The 23,630-nt window shown below is 39.1% G+C and overlaps 1 protein-coding gene across 1 annotated transcript in view; it reads left to right on the top strand.

The window, feature by feature from the left end:
• The window catches only part of LOC124722902 (DNA polymerase zeta catalytic subunit), a 218,040-nt gene that overhangs the window by 96,607 nt on the left and 97,803 nt on the right, over positions 1-23,630 (top strand). Inside the window, exons 13-15 of the mRNA XM_047248042.1 lie at positions 2,154-3,054; positions 11,681-11,863; positions 14,857-15,016. Of these exons, the coding sequence (XP_047103998.1) occupies positions 2,154-3,054; positions 11,681-11,863; positions 14,857-15,016 (1,244 nt within the window). The remainder of the gene's footprint in view (positions 1-2,153; positions 3,055-11,680; positions 11,864-14,856; positions 15,017-23,630) is intronic.

Below are 23,630 nucleotides of genomic sequence, written 5' to 3'. Positions count from 1 at the left end.
TGTGGGACTCCCATTGTAATTTTTTTCCCATGCAGATGATGTGGCATCCCTCTTTGTATTACTCCAACAACCTAAGGTAGCTTTCACCATTCTGTTTCTTAAATAAGAACTACACCAGGCATTTGCTGCATTGCGTACTCCGTAAAAACTTAACCTCTCTAATAGAATATTATGACTGACACAGTCAAATACCTTTGATAAGTCACAGAAGATCACAATTGGTGTTGTTCTATTATTCGAAGATTTTTTTTATGTGCTCAGTAAATTATAAATAGCTGACTCGGTGGAATATGGCCCTTTTGAAACCCAAACTGTGATTGACGAAGTATCCCATTACTACTCTGGTGGGTGACAACGCTAGAGTATTATGTAAGCAGCAACACTGGGCAGTAGTTATTGACATCTGTGGAGTCTCTCTTTATATACGGAGGCATAACAATGGCATATTTCAATCTTTCAGGGAAATCACTCTGAGTTAATGACGTATTACATAGTGACTAAGAACATTAAATATTATAGGTTTACAACTTTTTAGTGTCTTATTTAGGTATTATCCACCCCATATGAACTTTAATTTTTAGAGCTGTGCCGATCTTCCTTATTTCCGATGGGGATGTGAGATCAAGTTCTAATTCACTAAATGTCCTGTGTATTGCTTCTTCAGTATATTATTTTGCTTTCTCTTCTAAACTATTTGCATCCATTTTCTTGCCCCTTTTTTTAAAAGTAATTATTAAAAATATCTGATACACATGATCTTTCTTCTACAATGCTCTCATCCTCTTTAATAGAAATAATATTATCCGATATGGCATCTTTCTCTGACTCTCTTTTAACAATATTCCATATTGATTTTATTTTTTTATCTAACCCATCAATTTCTGACAAGGTGTTTATACTCTTGGATTTTTCTACAACTTTTCTTAATATGTTACATTACTGTTTATAATAAGAAAGTATTTCTGGATCATTATGTGTTCTGGATACTTTGTAGAAGTCCTTTTTTCATTGTGAAGAGATCTGATACCTGTAGTTATCCAAGGTTTCTTTAATGACTTGCCATTATTACATTTAATTATCTTTTCATGAAAGATAACAGCTTATCATAAGGTGGAAGTGTTGAGCAAGTGTTTGCTATATAAACATGTGCGGAATACTGTAGCTCAGCTTACAAACTCCTCATCATGAACCTGGCTTACCAAACATGGCACTGCAACACTTGGAAAAACCATCTAGGTATGAGTAGTTAGTCATTCTATCACACACATTGGTCAATGCTCAGCCCACGCCATGCGCACTAGTTGTGCTGCTTCTCTTCTAGTGATTTACATGTTGCAGTTGTGGTAGCAAATCTGAAATTTGGCTGTTAGCTAGGAATATGGGCAGGGGCCAGAATTGAAGGGGGAAAAATGATGTCTTTTTAAAACCATTACTTAAGCTAGGCTATATTCATTATACCAAAATAATTGGCCACCTCAGTACAGCAGCTTGCATAGACAAGCTCCCATGGCAGATACTCGGAAACTACATTCTCTTCACAGGAGACTGGCAGTTGGCTGAGTTTGTACAATATCTTGAAGTGCCTATATGTATCACCATTTCATGGCACAAAATACAGAAGGTGTACTGCCAACTAAAAAAATATTTAGTTATATTTACTACAGTTTGGGCTCCATGGCACTTCCCTATCTTCACAGATATCCCTCACTAAAGCACATAACCTGCATAATGTAAATGTTAGCAACAACAATAATAATTCAATCTAGATTCTTAGCAGTTTACAGCTTATCCATAGCTGAGGACTGCAAAATTTTCTGTCATGAAAAAACTCTGTGCTCTTCTGTTTTTTAAGCATCACTGGAAATCAAAGAGCTATGCGGTTGGTAGGATACAGAAATTCCTGTCCACCCCCTCCCCATTCCCCCTCCCTCCTCCTGTCCTTGCTGCCCAACTCAGATGAGTAATTGTGTCCCATGAAGTGGTGTCTTAAATCTTAGACATTATTTTGATGCACAGTTACTACATGTTATTTCAGCATGCAGTCAATGTTCCTCATGCCAAAACTATGTAAATGTACGCAATTAACCAAGCTTTGCATTTGAGTGCTATCTAGTTACTATGTACAGTATAATTAAATTAATTTCCCTTTTCAGGGCTGGTGTAGTTTCAGTTGCAGTAAGTGATCAGGAGACATCAGATAATATAATACATGCTGAGGAAGATGACAAGATGTCAGTATACAGTTGGAAGTTATCACTTACAGATGACTCAGATTGTTCATTGTCATCAGAAAAATTGCCTGAACTTCTGGACAGCAATTGCTCAGGAATTCACAGTTTTTACGAAACTACATTCTTGAGTGATACCGAAGCTTTGGATGAAAATTATGATTTGCAAGTGGACAAAAGTGCGCCGTATCTCAACATCAACCCTGACAGAGAAGATGAAACTGGACTGCCTTCAAGTGGGGAGGCAGAACAACCTCTAAACGCTGAACCTGATGTAAAGTTAAACGGGTACAAAAGTGGAGAGGCTTCACCAGATCAGGATTTTTCTTCACAACCAACTAAAAGAGAGAAAACTGATGTGAATTTAACCATTTTTAAGAATGCCACAGGTTCACAAATGGGAACTGTGACCTCAAGAAGAGGAATTCGGAGAAGGTTGTATGATAAAATGGAAAATCAGCCAATTTCCGATTCAGCTCACACTAGTGTGAAAAGTACAGGCATTGAAATCCTTCCTACTATTGCAGAAAATGCTGAGTGTGAATTTGCTTCTAATATCGGAATATGTAGAAAAGAGATGCCTCAGAATCCTTCTGAATGTAGAAGGCTTTCCTCTGATGGGTCATTGATCTCATGTTCACCATTGCAGTTAGGTGCTATTGTTGAAAGCCCAACACAGGAGAAAATACCGTCACTTTTAAATCCTGAAAATACGATGTCTCCAGATGAAGTAACACTTACACAGCTACTGCAACACTCAACAGCAAGAAGGAAATACTGGAGGCAAAGTAGTAGAAATTCTGAACGTCCCAATGTTCGACGACAGGTGAGTTTTCAAGTCTTCATATTTCTGTCAGTATTTTATTTTCAGCTATCCTGAACATATTTCATTATCTTTTTTGTTGGTATACACACTTACTGATACAATCATTTATGAAAATAAGTGAATAATGTAGCATCTTCCTCTTCAAATTTAAAGGACAGTAATCAGTCACAAAAATCTGTAATTTATTGCAGATCAAGAATTTGACAATAACATAGTCATCATCATATAGGCACCAACATGTGTTACCACTTTTCCATTTTTGATACACCTCTTCATGATAACATGCCTTGTACATTATATACTAAAGTTTAACTCGTAGTAAAAAAGTGCAGTAGTTGGTGGTGTTATGGTCTGCAATACTTTTTGGATGGTACTCTTCATGCTAGTCTACCAGGTGCAAGCCTATTCATCTTCGCAGAACAGCTGTAGCCTACATCCATTTGAACCTGATCACTATATTAGAGGCATAGTATCACACTCCAAGTTTAACCCCCCTCCCCTCGCCCCCCCCCCCTCTCTCTCTCTCTCTCTCTCTCTCTCTCTCTCTCTCTCTCTCTCTCTCTCTCTATTGTCCACACCCCACTTCCATACGAGGCAACATTGCAGACAAATACCTTCATAGAAGACTTCCAAAATTTTAAATTTATTTTCAGTGTAAAGAACATACCTTCTTCATAAATTTTTTCTTGCTGCTGCCATTTTGCTCTGTATGACCTCATCACATCATTCATCATCAGTTAATTTACTCCCCAACTAGCAGGATTCATCTACTACTTTGAGTGTCTCAGTTCCTAATCTAATTCTCTCAGCATTGCCTGATTTGCTTCAGTTTCTTTCCATTACCCTTGTTTTACTTGTATTGACATTCATCTTATAACCTCTTTTCAATACTGTATCTATTCCAGTCAACTGTTCCTCCCAATCCTGTACCATCTCTGACAGAATTACAGTGCCACAGACGAACCTTAAAGTGGTTATTTCTTCCCCCTCAAATTTAATTCCTTTTCCAAATTTTTCCTGTTTTTTTCTTTTTTAAGTCAGTGTACAGACTGAATAACATCAGGGGTAGGCCACAAGCCCGTCTCACTCCTTATATCTGTTGTTTCCTTGTCACGTTCTTTGACTCATAACTACAGTCTGGTTTCTGTACAAGTTGTAAATAACGTTTCACTCTGTACACTTTTATCACTGTTGCATTCAGAATTTCAAAGGGTATACTGCAGTTAAGATTTTCAAAAGCTTTCTTTACATCTACAGATGATATAAATGTAGGTTTGCCTTCTCCTAAGATAAGTAGTAATGTCAGTATTGCATCATGAGTTCCTACATTTCTTGAGAACCAAACTGATATTCTTCTAGGCTGGCTTCTAACAATTTTTCCATTCTTCTGTAGATAATTTGTGTCAGTATTCAGCAACCACAATTTCTTAGACTGTTAGTTTGATAATATTTAGCTGCCTTTTGTGATGGAGTTATTACATTCTTCTTGATGTCTAAAGGTATTTCACCTGCCTCGTATATCTTGCACGACAGGTGGAATAGTTTTGCCATGGCTATCTGCCAAGGATCTCAATAATTCAGATGGAATAGCATTTAATCCAGTGGTCTTATTTTGACTAACATCTTTCAGTGCTCTGTCAATTTGCAGACAAATAATGTATCTAGTATTTAAAAGTTGAAACACTTCTATTGCCAGGAAATGGAACATTTTCCATAAAATTTAGTGCATGTAAAATAGTATTACATGGCCAAAATGTAGGAAATCCCAATGGTGAGACAGCTGTGTCTGAAGCATGGGGCAGATAGCCTACTCATTTCAAAAGTTTTGTGTAGCTGGTTTCAGGAATGATGAATAGCATGCTACATAACATTTAATATTGTTTTCTTTATTTAATATAAGGCACTTCAGTGTGTCTATAACAATTTATTGATATGTATCCCTTTGTTATGAAATGAAAATACTACTAGAGACATTAAGCTCGTGAAGCTAGTTGAACTGTGAGTTTTCTATATATCCATTTACATTTTTTTACTCCAAACAACTGTGCACTATATGCCAGATAATGTCGGTTTCAAAGCCCTCAACCCTCCTTGCCCACTGTCCTATCCAAAGATCAGAGGTTCCATCCCCAGTTGATTCTAGGATTATTTTTTGTCACTTATCACTTCTTTCACCTTTGACAGTAATTTTCTAATGCACAAAACACGAAGTTGCTCGATGGTTCAAAGTCCACACTAAACTATAGGTCTTTTTACAGCTGACTGGTAAGTCAGTTTAAAAGTTGGATGTGGGCAAACGCACACCACCTGCAACATTAATGTGCCTAGTGAAGCACAGCAGTATTCATGTCAGCCTTCAAATTAAGGATAGATAGCTTTACTTGCTCAATATTCTAGCAAACAGAATGGAAACAAATTGTATGTTGTTATGTATTTAATTTTTTTCAACTGTGTGGGGCGTCATGAAAGATAAGTAAGATTTTCTTAGTGTCATTGCTGAAAGCAGAGTCTCAAAATGTTGGAAGCATGGAAGCAGTCTCTTTAATGTCTGCAGCTTTGTTGTAGATTTTTCCACAGTATAAATCAAATATTTCTTCTTTGGACAATTTTAGTCAGTTAGTATCTCTAGCAGGGATCTTGTATCCATAAGAGAACTAGAAAATGGTCCATTAGACCATTGTAAATAGTTACCTTCTCAAATAAACCAGGCATCCTTTGAATTCTTGTTGAGAGTTACAGTTCTTCACTTTCTCCATTCACCTTGTCATTCTGATTGCTACTGCCCTAAAATTTTTCTTCAGTGCTGACATACATATTTATTATAACAAGTGCAGTAATATCAAATTGGAAAAATTGGAAAATACTTGACTGTTATTTCTGTGTAGATCTGATTTCGGCTCCATAAAGTAAGCAGTTTTTCTCACTCACTCACTCTCCTTCAACAAGACCATATACCATTACATTCTCTCTCTTGTGTAAGTCAGCTCCATATCTAATGGCATTATTGTTGAACTGGTCTAAGAAAACGTGAAGTAACAGAAGAAAACATGATCAGGGCATAACATGACTCACATAATAAAATTAAAACAGTTAACTTTGTCTTGTATGCACACTTTTATTTGTACGTACGTTCCTTTGACAAATCCACTGTAAAACGAACATAAGTGCAAGTAAAAAGTACACACAAAACATAAAATTCTGACAAGCTTCAACATCATGGAAACCGGGAAACTAAAACAAGCAGAGTGACTGTAAGAATGAAAAATATAGTAATGGAAATGACAGCATGATTGTCCAAGAGCTTCATCAGTCACTGTCAGAAGATAAGTGATTCACGAATTATATACATCACATTCAATAAATATTTCAATACATCATTTTATAGACCAAAAAGAGATCAGTGGCTGAATGTTGATGTGCAGGAATGCTTCACGTGAGAAGAAAAAGTTAATGTTTTAGCTATAAATGAGAACACTTCATAAATTACCCTAAAATTATTATATAAAAGTATATGACACAAATTAATATGACACTGTACATCCAGATGTGTAGAACAATAAATATCAGGTTTATGTAAATAAGCTTTTTTTATCTATAGCACAATGTTGCACTCACCTTTCGGTTGGTTTTATACGAATATGAAGATGGTTTCTCTTCCTTCGGACATGTCCAAAAGAACAGCTACCATTGGTGATCTTGCAGCTCTTGAAGAATGAAATTACAGTGAAATTCAGACCATTAGCTGCTTACAGGCATTGATAAACATCAACAGGGACAGTTGAAAATGTGTGCGCCGACTGGGACTCGAACCCAGTATCTCCTGCTTACATGGCAAATGCTCTGTCCAACTGAGCCATTGAGGACAAAGAGGGTAGTGCAACTGCAGGGACTTGTCTCTGGCATGTTCCCTGTGAAATGTGCATGTACTCACATTGCTCAAACTCTTACGGTAATTGGTGAATTGACTGTTGCGAGTAATGAGTGTAGTGGGCAGGGGCACTACAAATGTAGTGTGTGGACAGTAAATTGGAAGTGCGGGTCTCACGGGGAACATGCCAGAGATAAGTCCCTGCAGTCGCACTATCCTCCGTGTCCTCGATGGCTCATTCAGATACAGCATCTGCCATGTGAACAGGAGATCCCGGGTTCGAGTCCTGGTCACAGCACACATTTTCAACTATCCCCATTGATATTTCTCAACGCCTGTAAGCAGCTAATGGTCTGAATTTCACTGTAATTTCATTTTGGTTGGTTGGTTGGTTGGTTGATTTGGATGAAGGGGACCAAACTATGAGGTCATTGGTCCACACTCACCTTTTCAAGCAATAGAATTTGAGAACCTTACCATATCTTTTAAGATAACCATGAAAAGTTCTATAACTTTGGGACTCAAAAAGTTAATGAAATAACATGAATGCCCTTAAAAGCTGAAAAGGAAGTAAAAAAAGATTTGCGACTATGTTCTTAGTGTACAATGATAAACTAAAGGTTAAACCACATAAAAATAAAATGGTGTAGTAGGTGGGTGCCAGGAGTTGCCGTATTAAAACTCGTCCAAATGATTTATTTGCTTCCACTACCCACTACCCAGTGTAACGCGCTGTGTCGGCCGGCCTTGTACGCCAGCGGAGTGTGTCGTCGTCAGAATGCCGCGGTTGACTCGGCGGTCTGCGTCCCTGCCAACTCAGTGCTGCTCAGTGTGAGCTGAAGGTGGCCAGCTGCGTCCTTCTTCTCGCCGGCCTGGCTGAGATCGCAATGACCAACAAGCACCTGCTATCAGGTGTCTGCGGCCCTCGCGTCGGAAGTCTCTGGCGTGTGTCGGTAGTCGAGACGACTGCCTGCGGTAGCGAGCCAAAGACTGGCCTGCCGCTGGCTGACTGCGGACCCCGCCTCAGCCTCAGAGGGTCGAACCAATGACCCGCCGTGGACTGAGATGCTGGTGCCCCATCTGTTGCTTCGTGTAGCCCGGTCGTGTGACATGCACCGCCGTCCAGGAGAGCTGCCACACTTGAATGAATATCGTTAGAAAATGGGACATATTTATACTCATATGTGTGCCTCTGTTTTGCTAATACGCCGCTTCGTGTCACGTACGCACCTTACCCTGGTTGCGCCAGTGGCCCTCTTGTGCCTGTGACTTGCACCATGGAGACTGCTGTGTGCACCCTCTCCGGCAGTTCTACACCTCTGTGGCCTCTATTTGCCTTCGCAACGGCTGGTATGCGTAACTTATTGCAATCCGACCCGCACCTGGCTCCAAATATCGCACAAAACTAACTTTGCCTATCCTAAACGGTGGTGCCGCTACAATGGTGTCAAAATTGATGTTCGACCATATAAGTAAAAATAACAATCACAAATTGTATTAAACTGTTCTTAATTCTGATTATAGCTATAATGAACAGGGTGAAGGTAACCACTCTCTTTATAGTTGTGACACAGAATGGTTAACAGGTACATAAACACGAATTAAAGCACGGTTTGTGGTTTTGTTAGAAAGGAGTTTTTCCAGGACCTTAGCAATAATGTCAATCTTGTTTATGTACCTATCAGCCCTTCAACACCTCATCTATATGGTGAGTGGTTACCTTTACTCCTCCTTTTTCACCCAGTACTTTCTAGTGTCCAGTAATAGTGATAAGTGACTCTGTAGTTTCTGTATGCACCATTCAGACTTATGGCATATGTGATATTTTTGTTGTTATTTCATTGTCTTGAGACTGTTTCAAGAAAGCTGTCATATCTCAAAGAGTGATTATTTTTGATGCTATAGATATGTTTTGAATTTTTGTACCATGTATTTACCAATGTGCCAGAGGAATTACCCAATAGAAAAATAAGCGCCATCCAAACTAATGTTATGGAAAATAATATGTGGGGTGTTTCAGGATCTTTTGAGCAAACATTGAGGGATGAAAGACCAAACAGAGACAATCTTTTTTGTTAAGAAACAGATATGTTTTGGTTTGCTGTGTATTAATTATGCATGTGGTCATGATGCACACCACCACCACCACCACCACCACCTAGCAACCTGCTGCACAGTTCCTAATGAGGTTATCGTTCTGTTAAGCTGTACCAGTCCTGTTGCTCAGCTTTGTGTTGTCGCAATTCCTTGGTGCTTGCAAACAGGGAAATTGCATCCTTAGCATGCTGGTGGTGGTAGGTATGACATGAGAACGCCAGATTTTGAGGGTGAAGTGATCTGTAGATTTAGCAATGTGCCTTCAAGCAGCATACGTGCTGTAGCCCATGTTATGGAAACAGGTCACATATCTGTTTGGAGAGTATTGCAGGAGTACATCCTACATGTGCCGTCTTCAAAGGGTGCAAGTTTTAGGACCAGCTGATTACTCATATTGTATGCAGTTTGTACAGAGATTTGCACACCAAAGCCTTCACACATGTTTTATATACAGGTGAGGCCTTCTTTACATGTGATGGAAATTTTAACAGCAATAACAGCCACATCTGGGACTATGAGAACCCACACTGGTTGCTGTGAGATTGCACCAATGTAGGTTCTCCATAGACATGTGGGCTGGAATTGTTCATAATCCTCTTCAAGGGCCTGTAGTACTGCCACGTAGGTTAAATGGAGCAGCTTGCTTACAGTTCCTGCAGCCCACACTTCCATAACTGCTGGCAGTCTTACACTTGCTGTACACAGAGGCCTGTTGTTCCAGCATGATGGAGCCACAACGCACTTGTTTTGATGCACGAGCATAGCCAACTGTCAATTTTTGAGAACATTGAATAGGATGAGGAGGACCTGTCACATGGTCAGTGCATTCACTTTACTTGATGCCCCTTTATTACTTTTTTGGGGGACATGTCAAGAGTATGATATACTTTACTCCAACTGCCACTATGCTTTAGCTTATAGCCTGAGTTACTGATGCATTGAACCAACTCTGACAGAATCCTGATGTGCTCTCCATAGTTGGATAGGCATTGATACGAAGGTGTGCAGCACTTATTGAGGCAAGGGGTGTTTTGTTTGAACCATTCATGTAAATTACTATCAGGTCACCTAATAATAATAAACAGTAATTTTTGTGCAGCTGCAGTTATTCATTAATATAACCTTAAGGATATGTTTGAAACGAAATGTTCCTTAAACACCCTGTATTTAAATTTATGTCACTTTTTCCCGATGACCATAATAATGACATTATAGAATATTAGGTTGCTTGTCAAGAGTTTGAGTATTCTTGAGGACTGGAAGTTGACAAACATTCCAGATTAGAAATGGATATTGAAGTAATGAAACCATTTAATTTGTGTTAACATGCCAATCAACTACATAAGTATACCCATGTTGTTGTTGTTGTTGTTGTGGTCTTCAGTCCTGAGACTGGTTTGATGCAGCTCTCCATGCTACTCTATCCTGTGCAAGCTTTTTCATCTCCCAGTACCTACTGCAACCTACATCCTTCTGAATCTGCTTAGTGTATTCATCTCTTGGTCTCCCTCTACGATTTTTACCCTCCACGCTGCCCTCCAATACTAAATTGGTGATCCCTTGATGCCTCAGAACATGTCCTACCAACCGATCAATACCCATACTACTTTGTTATTTATAGATTATTCATAAGAAACTTGTAATAGGTAGTAGACTTCACAAAATGTTTCTAATTGATAGAGATATATGACAGCACATACGCAAGTAAAAAATATGTATTACACCTCAAGAGTGGACACGTAAAACACTGGTAGCTTAAAATTATACAGGGAAAGTGTTAACATCAGCTAGTTGAATAATTGATAAGGAGATTGTGTAAAAGAAAGGCAGTAATAAGCCATTTGTATCAGACATTTCGTATTCATTTATTGAAATAATTTTTCTCAAATTGTTAATTATCTCGTATTAGCCTGTATGATGGTCTTTTTTCTAGTGTTGCAGACTAGCACTGGCATAAATTGCCCACATTTTGTCTTTAAAGGAAATAAGGTGAAATACAGAATCAGTGTTATCCAAAAAGAGGAACTTCCTGTTGAAATATTTGATACCTAGTACATATATGTAGACTTAGCATATGATGGTATTACATTGTAGTCACCAGTTGCAGATTTTGATACGATATCTTCTACATGTCACACATTCCTTTTTGTCATGTGTTAGAGGGAAGTAATCTATATTATAAAGCCCAGGGAATTAACAATAGCTGCAGAGGAGAGAATTATTAAGTAATTTAAAAATCACCCGCACAAAAGTTCACTGAGCAAAGAGGGAGAGTGATTAAGACACTAGGCTCCTGTTGAAGAGAAGCAGGGTTCAAACCTCCATCCTGCCTTCCTCATTTGTATTTATCATGATTTCCCTAAATGATTTTAGGTGGATGCTGGAATGATCCCACAACCAATTTCCTTCTCAGCCTTAGCCAAACTGAACTGTTACATCATCTATAACAACACTGATGTAAACAGAGCATTAAATGCCAGTCTAACTTACATCCTTGGACATGCATGACAATACACGACTTCATCTCATAATTTTCCAGTGTTTTAGAGCTGTTGCATTGATAAATATACTATAAAATTTTGAACAGATGTCCTTATTTAATTTTATAAAACAGGAAATCCGTATTTTCAGCAGTAATAAAATTCATTCTTTTTCCTGCAGAATAGTGAAAGTCCTTCACTCCACAGAATGCTGCTAGAGACTTCAATTGGTACACAAGAAGTATCACCAAAACTGTCATCAGAAACTAGATCACCAGGACAGATTGTTGGTATAACCCCAAGCAGCTCTTGTGGTTTTGAAATGACCTATGCAAACTTACAAGATGTACGAGCAGTGGCACAGGTAAGTGCTTTGAAAAAGCACCTGTTTTTAGGACTTTCTATGTTCATCTGACTTGCTAGTATGAATAAAGTGTTTACTGTATAAACACAGATACCATGGCCTTCCAAATGGGGAACAGAATACTACTCAACAATTTTCCATTTTCCTAATTTCGGGCTGTACTAATTCAGCATAGTTCCTTCTTTTAATTTTCATGCCATTGTGTTGCTGTTGCTCCATATATCTATCCTGAATGCATAAATTCATTCTTGATAGACAGACATAAAAATACCAGCTTTGTTGTATTTCTGTGATTACATTAAAACACACTAAGAAAATTGTATAACACTTCACTCTCTCCAAAATGTTGTTTGCATTTTTCTTCATTATATCACAAATTTACTGTGCTTATTTAACATGTAATTTCTAAAGTACAGGTTTTATGAGACTGGAAGGTCAGCATGAGCTTATGACAAACCATGAAAACTTTTCTTGAAAAAGAAGTGTGGAGAAACATCCAGAAATTAAGTGTTATATTAATTGGGCATAAGCTGCTTCTCTCTTAGGTGGACAAAAAGTAGATTTATGCCTTTATAAATGAAAATTCAAGCATGGAAGATAAAATATTTTCTAAAAGAATAAATTGTTTAACAGCTCCATAAACTATATACACCAGTCAGTTGCACATATGAAAGAATAGCAATGTGTATTGTAGCAACCTCAGAATAAATAGGATGTCTTCTACTGGAAAACCTGGATCAGGAAGCCCTTAGGTGATGGTTTCACCTGATATTTAATGTGTAAAATGTGGGATTATAATGGCAATGTGAAAATTCTTAGCCTTGTAGTGAAAAACTATAATTCTTAGGACAAAAGTGACAACATTCTTCACTGCAGTGTCCGCCTGATTGTTAGTGAGCATTGTCTAACACCCTCCCCCCTTCCTCCCCCTTCCTCTTCCTATTGAGTAGATTCTGTCCTTCAGGTATTATTCTGAATGGTCTGAGAAACACATATCTACAGCTGCACAAATTTTTAATTTCAACTTAACATTTTATCTAGCCTCATATTTCTTAACTGTGGGAACTAGTGGAACTCAGAGGGAGCCAAGTCTGGCAAATAGGTTGATTGTTCCAATATTTCCTCATTTTTACTGCTGCCAAAGCACCTTTCTTTGCCTTCATTGAAGATAATTGTTTTGTTTTGCAAACAATTCTTCTTCTCATGTAGTTGGTCTGAAATACTTGCATAGTAATTGCCATCCCACAAAACAATGACCTCTTTTCATGCAAATTCAATCTGATGTCACAATTTATGGTGCAAGTCCACCAGGTTCCACCCAGTTCTTTGAATGCTGTTTTATTTCTTTTATGGCTTTGGAAACCCATATCTTATCCAGAGTAATAAATCAGTGCATAAAATCAGTTGTAGTCTTTGAAGAAAAAAAAACTCTCAGTATTGATGAGTAATTTATTTTCTCATTTGCTTTCAACAAATGTAGCTTCCATGTAGCTAAACACTTTCTTGCAGCTACCGTCCTTGTAAAATATACTGCACGCTTTCTTCTGATATGTCTTTGTTATCATCTGTAACATACACCTTTGATTGTCAGTTACCTTTAATATCATATTTTGCACATTCTCAAAGTTTTACTCAGTGACTGCAGTTTTAGGACATCCTTCATGTTGATCATCTTCAAATGAAATATGGCCAAGCTGTAATTCAGTCACCCAATTCATAACCTCTGAAAATGAAAGAGTGGGCTATATAAATATTCTTGCAGCAATTTGAAGGTGCAGCAATCAAAAACTCATAATTATTACAGTCGAATGTGGCAAGCAGTAAACATATCAGGCATACAGACTTGAATCAATGCTGATGACTTGTGTGAAGACGATATTTTGTACAAAGTCATGGCCAAGATAGCTATCATTAATAGTGCAGCAGGTGAGCATATCGTATGCTCTTCTCCAGTGTCATTAAATATATAATTGAAAGAAGGGGTTAAATCTGAAATTGGAGGAAAAGTTCATGTGCTTTGAGACAAATGTTTATAAAGAGTCATGTGTATAGCTGCAGAAATACTATCAGTAGAGGCTGGAAACAATGTAAACAAAATTAGGAATAACATGTGGGAACACAATGCCATCATCTAAATTGTGCCCTCAACCATTGGAAATTGTATGCTAAGTTTCATTTGTTTCCTCATCGTAAAGAAAAAGAAAGCCTGAATGAAAAGGAGAATTTTTTGTCCCATGTATTGACTTTGGATTCACCAGCGCAACCTAGAATCGAATTTTAAGTGAATGTGAAGTGATATACAAAAGCAAAGCAATGGCAATAAAGGGTGAAAGATGCCTGATTGGTGGAAAGTTGTGTGGCAGTCTTTTACAGCACTTTTTACCACTATTGGCTCATTGTGGGTGATAAATGTGGCCTATATTATTCACGTTTTAAGTTATGTAAACACAGTCGGTTATAACAAATTATAGCAGCAGTCATTCAACAGCATCATCTGCTTGTCTGACAGGGCAAGACTACATTCTTCTATAGAAGAGGTTATGTAGAAGTCTCTGAAAATAAGTTCCTCTTCTGTATATGAGAAGAAAATAATAAATTATCTTTTACTCTAAAAAAAGATATTATCTAGGACAATGATATGTCTAATTTATCATATTTATTAAATCTTATAAAACCATTTTTATGCATGATGTAAAGCATTAGCAGTTGAATAAGATATTTGTTTTACATTCTGGAGGACAGAGGTCAGATCTTCATTCTGTCATACAAAGTTAGGTTTCTTAGAATAGGACACAGCTAATTTTCTTCCCATCTTTTCCAAATGCAAGCTTTTGTTCAATCCATACTAAGTCATTGTGGAACTTTTAACTCAAAACCTCCTCCATTTAATTTTGTGTTTATCGTAGATTCCTATTTGTAATGTAAGATGCACTTAAAATCTGTAAGTAGCAAGCTATATTACATGTGTGTTTTTTATTACTTTTTCCTCCTAGTGTGACAACCTTACACTGATTGCATTGGAAGTACATATTACAACCAGAGGGGATTTGAAACCAGATCCAACTACTGATCCAATAGAAGCAGTCTTTTACACTGTAGTTTATAGTGAATGTGATGGATCTAATGAAGGAAGCAGTCAGCAACAAAAACAAGGTATGAAATTCTCATATATCATTTTCACAGTTCACAACATACATAGCTGTATTATTGCATTATACATGTATTGAATGCCACAACAGAAAGAAATCTCTGTTATGTAACATTTCTACAGTCCTTCAACATGCTTGCTTTCGAATTCTTAAATGTAGTATACTGTGTATTGTTTGCTAGTACCTGCCAAAAAAGGAACATGTTTAGATAATATTGAAATCATCCCTATAATCCCTTAAACATACCAGTAGCTCCTGTAAAACTCCAAAACTGAGTTCCTTACTCTTGATTCTTACCCATGCAAATGAGATTGCTATGAAATCGGCTCTGCCACTCCTCGTTCCTCTCAGTGTCGTGTTCTTCAGTCTCATCACTGAAAAAGTGTATGCAGTTAAGAGGAAAGTAACCTGTGAGAGTATATACACTGAAGCGCCAAAGAAAATGGTATAGGCATGCGTATTCAAATATAGAGATATGTAAACAGGCAGAATATGGTGCTGCGGTCGACAATGCCTATACAAGAAAACAAGTGTCTGGCACAGTTGTTAGATTGGTTACTGCTGTTACAATGGCAGGTTATCAAAATTTAAGTGTGTTTCAATGTGGAGTTATAGCCGATGCGTGAGTGAAGAAACATTCTATCTCCGAGGTAGCAATGAAGTGGGGATTTTCCCATACATCCATTTCATGAGTTGGTTGGTTTGGGGGAAGAGACCAAACAGCGAGGTCATCGGTCTCATCGGGTTAGAGAAGGACGGAGAAGGAAGTCGGCCGTGCCCTTTCAAAGGAACCATCCCGGCATTTGCCTGGAGTGATTTAGGGAAATCACGGAAAACCTAAATCAGGACGGCCGGACGCGGGATTGAACCGTCGTCCTCCCGAATGCGAGTCCAGTGGGCCATTTCATGAGTGTACCGTAATATCAGGAACATCGTAAAACATCAAATCTCACCAAGTGTCAGCGTGCAAACCATTCAATGAAACATCATCGGTATTGGCTTTCGGAGCCGAAGGCCCACTCGTGTACCTGGGATGACTGCACAACATAAAGCTTTACACCTCTCCTGGGCCTGTCAACACTGACATTGGACTGTTGATGACTGAAAACATGTTGCCTGGTCAGACGAGTCTCATTTTAAATTTTACCGAGCAGATGGACGTGTACGGGTATGGAGACAACCTCATGAATCCGTGGACCCTGCATGTCAGCAGCGGACTGTTCAAGCTGGTGGAGTCTCTGTAATGGTGTGGGACATGTGCAGTTAGAGTGATATGAGATGCCTGACAGGTGATACGTATTTAAGCATCCTGTCTGATCACATGCATCCATTTGTGTCCATTGTGCATTCTGATGGACTTGGGCAATTCCAGCAGGACTATGCACACCCCAGATGCTCAGAATTGCTAGAGTGTTCCTGGAACACTCTTCTGAGTTTAAACACTTCCGCTGGCCATCAAACTCCACAGACATGAACATTATTGAACAAATCTGGGATGCCTTGCAAAGTGCTGTTCAGCAAAGATCTCCACCCCCCTCATACTCTTACGGATGTATGGTGTCAGTACCCTCCAGCACTACTTCAGGCATTAGTTGAGTACATGCCACATCGTGTTGTGGCACTTCTGCTTGCTCACAGAGGCCCTACACGATATTAGGCAGGTGTACCAGTTTCTTTGGCTTTTCAGTGTATGGTGTCTGTCAACTAACATGTTAGCAGCTTTTGCCAGTCTGCATTGACATGACTATCATCAACCTCTAAATTAAAACAAATGACCAAATATATACAGACATACTGTCTTCTATTTCTGGACATACTCTTTAACACAGTAGTAGCTCCTCAGCTGACCTGGTTTTCTTCCCAGCATCAGTGCTTCTTAACCCTAGGACGCCCAAGCCTTTTTTTCTAACTTGGATGCCTGGGGGTGGAGGGGGGGGGGGGGGGTTGGCGAGCCCACAGGTATTAAATAAGTTTACTGACGAAAAATTACAACTTTCAAAATGGTTTATGTATTTTAACTAAGGCATTGGTTTATAAATGTTGTTAATTGTTATAAATATTGGATTGAGTGAATAAAAAATTGACATATTACAATACAAAATACAGATATGTTCATATACAATAGACTACTCTGAGTCCTCAACTGCAAGGCAAGAGACACACTTCACAATTTTTTCTGAATGTGTATTACACACATGTTTATGACACTGTCCACAATACTGTTTTGGTTTACTTAGATTGTTGTACTTCTGCTTCTTTGTTTTAGCTTCTCTTACACAAATATGCCACCGACCTTTCCCTGCAGGTGGCTGACATGCTTCTGTTGTCATTTCTTTGATTTTCTTTTGTAGAATAGTCTCCATTGATTGAAAAATTTGGTTAGATAACCCTCTTGCATTGGCACTTCTTTCTTCTACCTACAATTTCACTAGTTCCATCCCAGCTTTGCAGAAGATAAAGTTTCCATGTGTTGCGTTTCTTTTCATTCCATCTTGGATGTTGCTGGATGAATATGGTGGTTCCATTGATAGCACAAATGTCAATCAGAGTGTAAAATACAGATAGAGGCCATCTCTTTGTTCCCCTCTTGCAGGTGTACATACACGCCATTTGATCAATGGTATCAATTCCACCTTTAGTGGAATTATAATATGCATTTATCTTGGTTTTATTCTTCTCTGCTCCAACAGTGCCTTTATCTTGGTACGTTGGTGACATCATCACTAAGTTTTTACTTGGTTTCGTCTTTGCTATGTAGGACACCAAAGTTACTGGAGGCCTACCTGTTGATGGGTCTGTGAACAAGAACATTGATGAATATAGCTCTCGATTTGATATGTTCTTCATTATGTCTAGAATATGCTTCCTGTTTGACTGGAGAGTTCCTACTGTAGTAACTTTGTAGTCTTAGTATAACTCTTCCGCCAAATCCTTCAATGTGTAATATCTGTCTGTAGTAATATTTCGACCAGAATTTTTCACAGGTGCTACCAGACGTTTGATGACAGCTGCTGAACCCCGTTCTTCTTTCGACAAATTCTGAACATTAGCTGCATAGGGTTCCATATTCAAGATGTATCTGTCAACTGCATCGGACATCATGCGTATAAGGATGCCATATTTGCCCGGTTTATCCTTCATAAATACTTTGAAGGGACAGCACCCTCTAAACAAGCTGAGCATCTCATCAATGGTGAGGTGGACCCCTGGTTTATACAGTAGTGGAAACCTATCATTCACTTTGTTGAAAACATCACGGATTGCTGTGAACTTGTTGGCTTCCCTTCTTAGCTGGCGGGTACTTTTGTCATCAAACCTTATGATTGCAATAAGTTCCTTGAAACATTCTCTTGCTATAATACCCTTGTAAACTGGCTGACCCATTAGGTCTGACCAAAGATCATGTACACTGACAGAATTGTCCCTATTTGCCACCATAAGTATCAGGATTCCTATAAAGGCATACAATTAGTCAAAGTAACATTTCACGTAACTGCCTCTTCATTTGAATGTTTTACTATAACATCCATGATGTCAGGCGTAAGAAGTAACTTCAAGGCTTCTCCAGGTGAATGGCAAACACCAGCTGGAATTACTCCTGCCTGCTCTCTTACTATATTAGCAACAGACCTCCAAGGAATTCTAGGCTGTGTGGTTATGTACCTTCTTCCAGACTTGGCCACAATAACACCCTGATGGTCACTGCCTGAAGCTGCACTATCTTCATCCTCTCTAACATCCACATCACTTTCCCGATCTGAATCATACTCCATAACACCATCCTCATATTCACTTTCACTCCCCGAGTCAGAATCTTAATCTAAAATTTCATTCAGAACTCTTTCGAAAGACGAGTCACATATTCTTTTAGTCATTTATAAGTCTGGGTGTGAACAGTAGGGAACTGCACTAACTCACTGCAAGTTTATAAGATAAATAACAGCTGACTGACATCAACAATCACTTCCTCTGAAAGTAAACTGATTGTTGTGAATATCAAGAACACCAACCAACAAGAAACTAACTTGCATTGTTGTAGAGATGAGAAATACGAAATCCTATTAAGGGAAATTTCCTATAGCATGGAAGCCTAAGGGACGGGCGGGGGGGGGGGGGGGGGGGGGGGGGGGTTGGACCCATAATAAGTTTATTTATTTTTTCTTTCAAAGCAGGAATATTCTATAAAATATATTGACACTAATGTTTCATAAAAAGCCAACAAACAATAACTCAAAGGGAATATGTAGTATGAAAGTTACTTGGGCAAAAGCAGGGGACATAAAAAAAATTGTGGGTTCAACGACCCCCTCCCCCCATTACGCGTCCTATGGTTAACTCTGGAAATGGAACGGACTCTCCAATAAGTACCAGCATCCGGCAGAGCAAGAGGGTGCAGTAGTCATAGTACTATTCAAATTTGCAAGCATCTGTTTTCAACTAAACCATCTGAGCCAAATGCTGGGATGGCTTCTAAATAATAATAATAATAATAATAACAACAACAATTGTTATAATTTTGAGTGGCCCAATGGCCTGCTGCAAGTCCTGCAATTGGATGCAACTTCAGCAATTTGTGTGTCTCTTACGTATACCAGGGTAAGATTGCTTGGGAAAGGAACCTACAGTTAAACATGGAATCTGAAGCATGTGTCATTCCTGGTGAATCATCACATCATTGAGAGGTGAAGGCTAGGTTAAACACAGAATTAAAAATTCCCATAGTTCGACCAGGATTCAATCTTTCAACCTCTTGGCTTTCAGGCGCACATTTTACCCTAGACTACTGGGTCTGCCTCTTACCTCTTTGAAAACTGGAGATGTGCTTACTACAGACTGTATTGAACACAGTGTCATTATCACTTACATCTCTGTGCTGAATACATTGCATTGGGGCCACCAGCAGGTGCTAAGGTTTCGAAAGCAGACTGCCCCTTCATTTCCTGAATATTGCCATGAGCTGTGCTGCATGCAATATAGAATAGCAGCTAGTGTCACTGGCTGGCATGCTGTGGGTTGCCAGCAAATATCTGTTATGTAGTATTTATAATTTTAGAAGGTTCTAAAAATTTCTTATGTTTGCATGTTACAGAATATTCAGTGTTTGTATAAATAACAGCACTCTTAATCCAGGTAAGAGTTCTGTTCTGTCTTTACATTGGAATCCATGATAAATGTGCTTTCAGTGCTAAGTGTTGTACTTCATTGATGACTCTGCTTTTGGTTTTGGGCTTGATTGTGGTTGTGACATGACATTGTTTGGTGGCTTTAGTGAGGCGTTGTAAAAGCCGTCGCCTTTGTGAGCAGGAACCATAAAGCAGTACATGATTCCCAAGGTACAAACAGGTATACTTAGGAGACCAATGAATTTCAAAACCTCAGGAGACCAATGAATTTCAAAACAGCAGTCACTTATCTGCACGTCAGGTGTACATGAGTACCTTCCAGAGATGCTTGTCAGGACCTGAAAGCAATGGTTGAAAGGATGTGAATGAGTGACCACAAATACTGCAGGTGGGGTGACATGATGCATATGGTGTATGTGTGCTTTTACTCTGATGGCACATCTCAGTTGTGGGTCAAGAACAACAAAGAGAAGCCCGATTGCTGGGACAAATTCCAAGCCAAACTGAAGAAAACATTTGGAGACAATCAGCAGCAAGTCCACTTAGCAGAAGAATAATTGAAGAATAGGGCTTGATGTTATGGCGAAACAACACAGTTTTACATACAGAGTGTTTTGCCCTGTGTCTCGCTGCCAATTCAAATATGGCAGGAGCCAAAGAAATTTCACGTTCAATCAAAGGAGTCCCAAGATATATCTCCCAAGCTTTTCTAGTGATGGGTGTCACAACAGCAGAGGTAGTCAGCAAGTGGTGCCAGCCCATCAAGGAAATGCTACAGAAAAGTGTTGGATGAAAGATGTATGACCAACTCCTGAATGTGCCTGTTGTGGTGGACCACCATGACCTCTTCTCTCTCATACATCAGGTAATAAGAGAAGAGGCACAGTGACTCATGGGCTTCTTTTTCTGTAATGTCCAATGCTTATCACTGCCATCAAAAGACTGCTATGTTCTGTCATGTGAAAGGGATTGTGTTGAAGGTTGTAAATGGTAAATACGTCCAGCTGACAGGAACATGCATTGCAAGAATAACTATCAGTGATAGAGCACAGCCCTTTGAATTTGTTGTTTTAACAATGTAGGCATAACATTATTCTCAGATGGTACTTCTTGCAGGCATCATAGTCATAGACTGTGGGAGATCAGAGCTCCAGATTAACAAACTATTCCAACAAACAAAAATAACAGAGAAAGCTACGGTCAGTTGTTTGCCATTGAAGATGATGCATCCCATATCATCAGTGAAACAAGTTCATCATCACTTTAGATGCTGTGTTAAAATGTGAAGCTTTCGTTGATTGCAGAAAGCTACTCAGGCTCATAAAAGAAATCTACATACCAGCAACAATCATAAGCATTCCATTTGGTGAAGGGGAACTGTGGATCATTGTAACAACCGGCTACAACAACACTGTACCAACACTGGAGATCATCCACTAATTAGCCAACACTTGTGCAGTGTGTCATTGGCTAAATTATGCTTAATTTGGGAGGAAGTGGAGAAGATACTGCAGGATGACATCAGTGAACCATCAGAGAGCCCTTGGCTCTCTTTTGTGGTCCCTATGAAGGAGGAGGATGGCATATGACATTCATGCATCAGCTGCTGCCAACTGAACAAAATCATGAAAAAAAAGATGTCTATCCATTGCCATGCATTGATGACGCCATAGACTGCTTGAGAGGAGGAAAGTATTTCTTAACTACAGACATGCATAGAAGCTAATGGCAAATGATGGTTGATCAGGCTGACTGGGAAAATACTATCGCCATAACTTTTGACGGCCTCTATGTGTTTAAAGTTACGGCGTTTGGGCTGTGTAATCCTCCAGACACCTACGAACATATGATGGGCTGCCTGCTTCAAGAACTTAGATGGACAACATGTCTTTGCTGTCTGGATGACAGTGTCATTTTTTGAAGGCATTTGAAGTATGCCTGAGACACCTGACAACCGTATTTAAGTTTTTCAGACTGCAGGTCTCTGCCTGAATCCAAAAAAGTGCTTCTACATTGCTCAAGAAGTAAAAGTCTTGGAACATCTAGTTAATGGTGATGGAATCTGCCCCAATTCAAAGAAAATAAGAGCAGTCACTGATTTTTTGACTCCTCAGCATGTTTGTGATGTGACAAGTTTTCTCGCACTGTGCTCGTACTACCAGCGATTCACAAAGGACTTCTGTACCAAGTCACATCCATTGCAAGCAATACTACAGGGAGATACCAAATTTTCCTGGAAAGAGGTGCAAGGAAGGTCCTTCCATGTTCATAAGGAGCTGCTAATATCTTCTCCAGTTGTGTGATTGTATGATGAGAATGCTGGGACAGAACTTCACACCAATGCTAATGGTTATGGGATAGGTGCAGTTGTAGTGCAGATTCAGGAAGGTGCTGAAAAGGTTGATAGCTTATGCTTACAGGCTACTCTCCAATTATGAGATGAATTACTCTAGATCCAAGTAAGAGTGGCTTACAATTGTTTGGTCCATCAACAAGTTCCAACCTTCCACCTGTATTTATTTGCCAAACCATTCACTGGTATGAGGGACCCCTGTTCTCAATGTTGGCTAATTGGCCTGATCAATCTGCTGGGTAATGCGGTTAGATGAGCCTTTAGGCTTCAGGTGTACAACTTCACATTGATATACAAAAAGGTATGTAAACACAAGGATACTGACTGCCCTTAAAGGAATCCTATGGCTGAACACAGAAGCATGGATGAAATCTGTCACTGCTGCATTAAACAACATTGCTGCTGAACAGAGGGAAGATCCAGCACTATTGTGACCCAAAGAAGCCTTGAAGAAAGAGAAACTAACCAAAGGAGAAGTCTAATTAATAAACAGAGAACTGTATAAGAGGAACTGTGATCCAATGGGACAGAAATGGTTGCTTGCCATTCCAATTCATCCAGAGCTAGTTTTTCCTGAATAATTTCCACACTGCTCCAACATGTGACCAAACGTAATTCGCAAATATTCTAGACAGAACCAGACACAGGTACTACTGGCCACATCTCTACCAATCCATTTGATTGTGAATGTCTATGTCATAAATGAGAAGAGAACAGGAATCCCATTACAGCTGGTAGCATAAATTGGTTCCTGTCCTTTATTCCATAATGATCTTCAGAGGGATCACCCAAAAGATTTGTAATATCACTACCTAGCCTGTCATTTTCTCTGGTGACTTCCCCACAGGGAACAACTGGAATCAGCAAGATTCATGAGAAAGTACCTGATAAAAAGCTTGGTTCACAGTAGGGCTGCGACAAGGGGCCCCTTAGGTAGGTCAGTGGTGCACCATACAGAAGCAGCAGTTACTCAGACAGCAGAGTACATGTGGAGTGCACATGGGCAGCTTTTTTTTTTTTTTAGACCAAGTGAAATTTAAGGTCCTCTGATGAACGGCCACCAGTCAGTACACAGAGAGAAAAAGCAGATCGATTATGAAGAAGAAACAGTTTGAATGTCAAGATTTTAACAGTAAATTGTC

Source organism: Schistocerca piceifrons, chromosome X, assembly GCF_021461385.2.
Source record: "Schistocerca piceifrons isolate TAMUIC-IGC-003096 chromosome X, iqSchPice1.1, whole genome shotgun sequence".
In the NCBI taxonomy this organism is placed as follows: domain Eukaryota; kingdom Metazoa; phylum Arthropoda; class Insecta; order Orthoptera; family Acrididae; genus Schistocerca; species Schistocerca piceifrons.
Note: the sequence above shows the minus strand (reverse complement) of the source record. Positions and strands in the feature narration are given on the sequence as shown.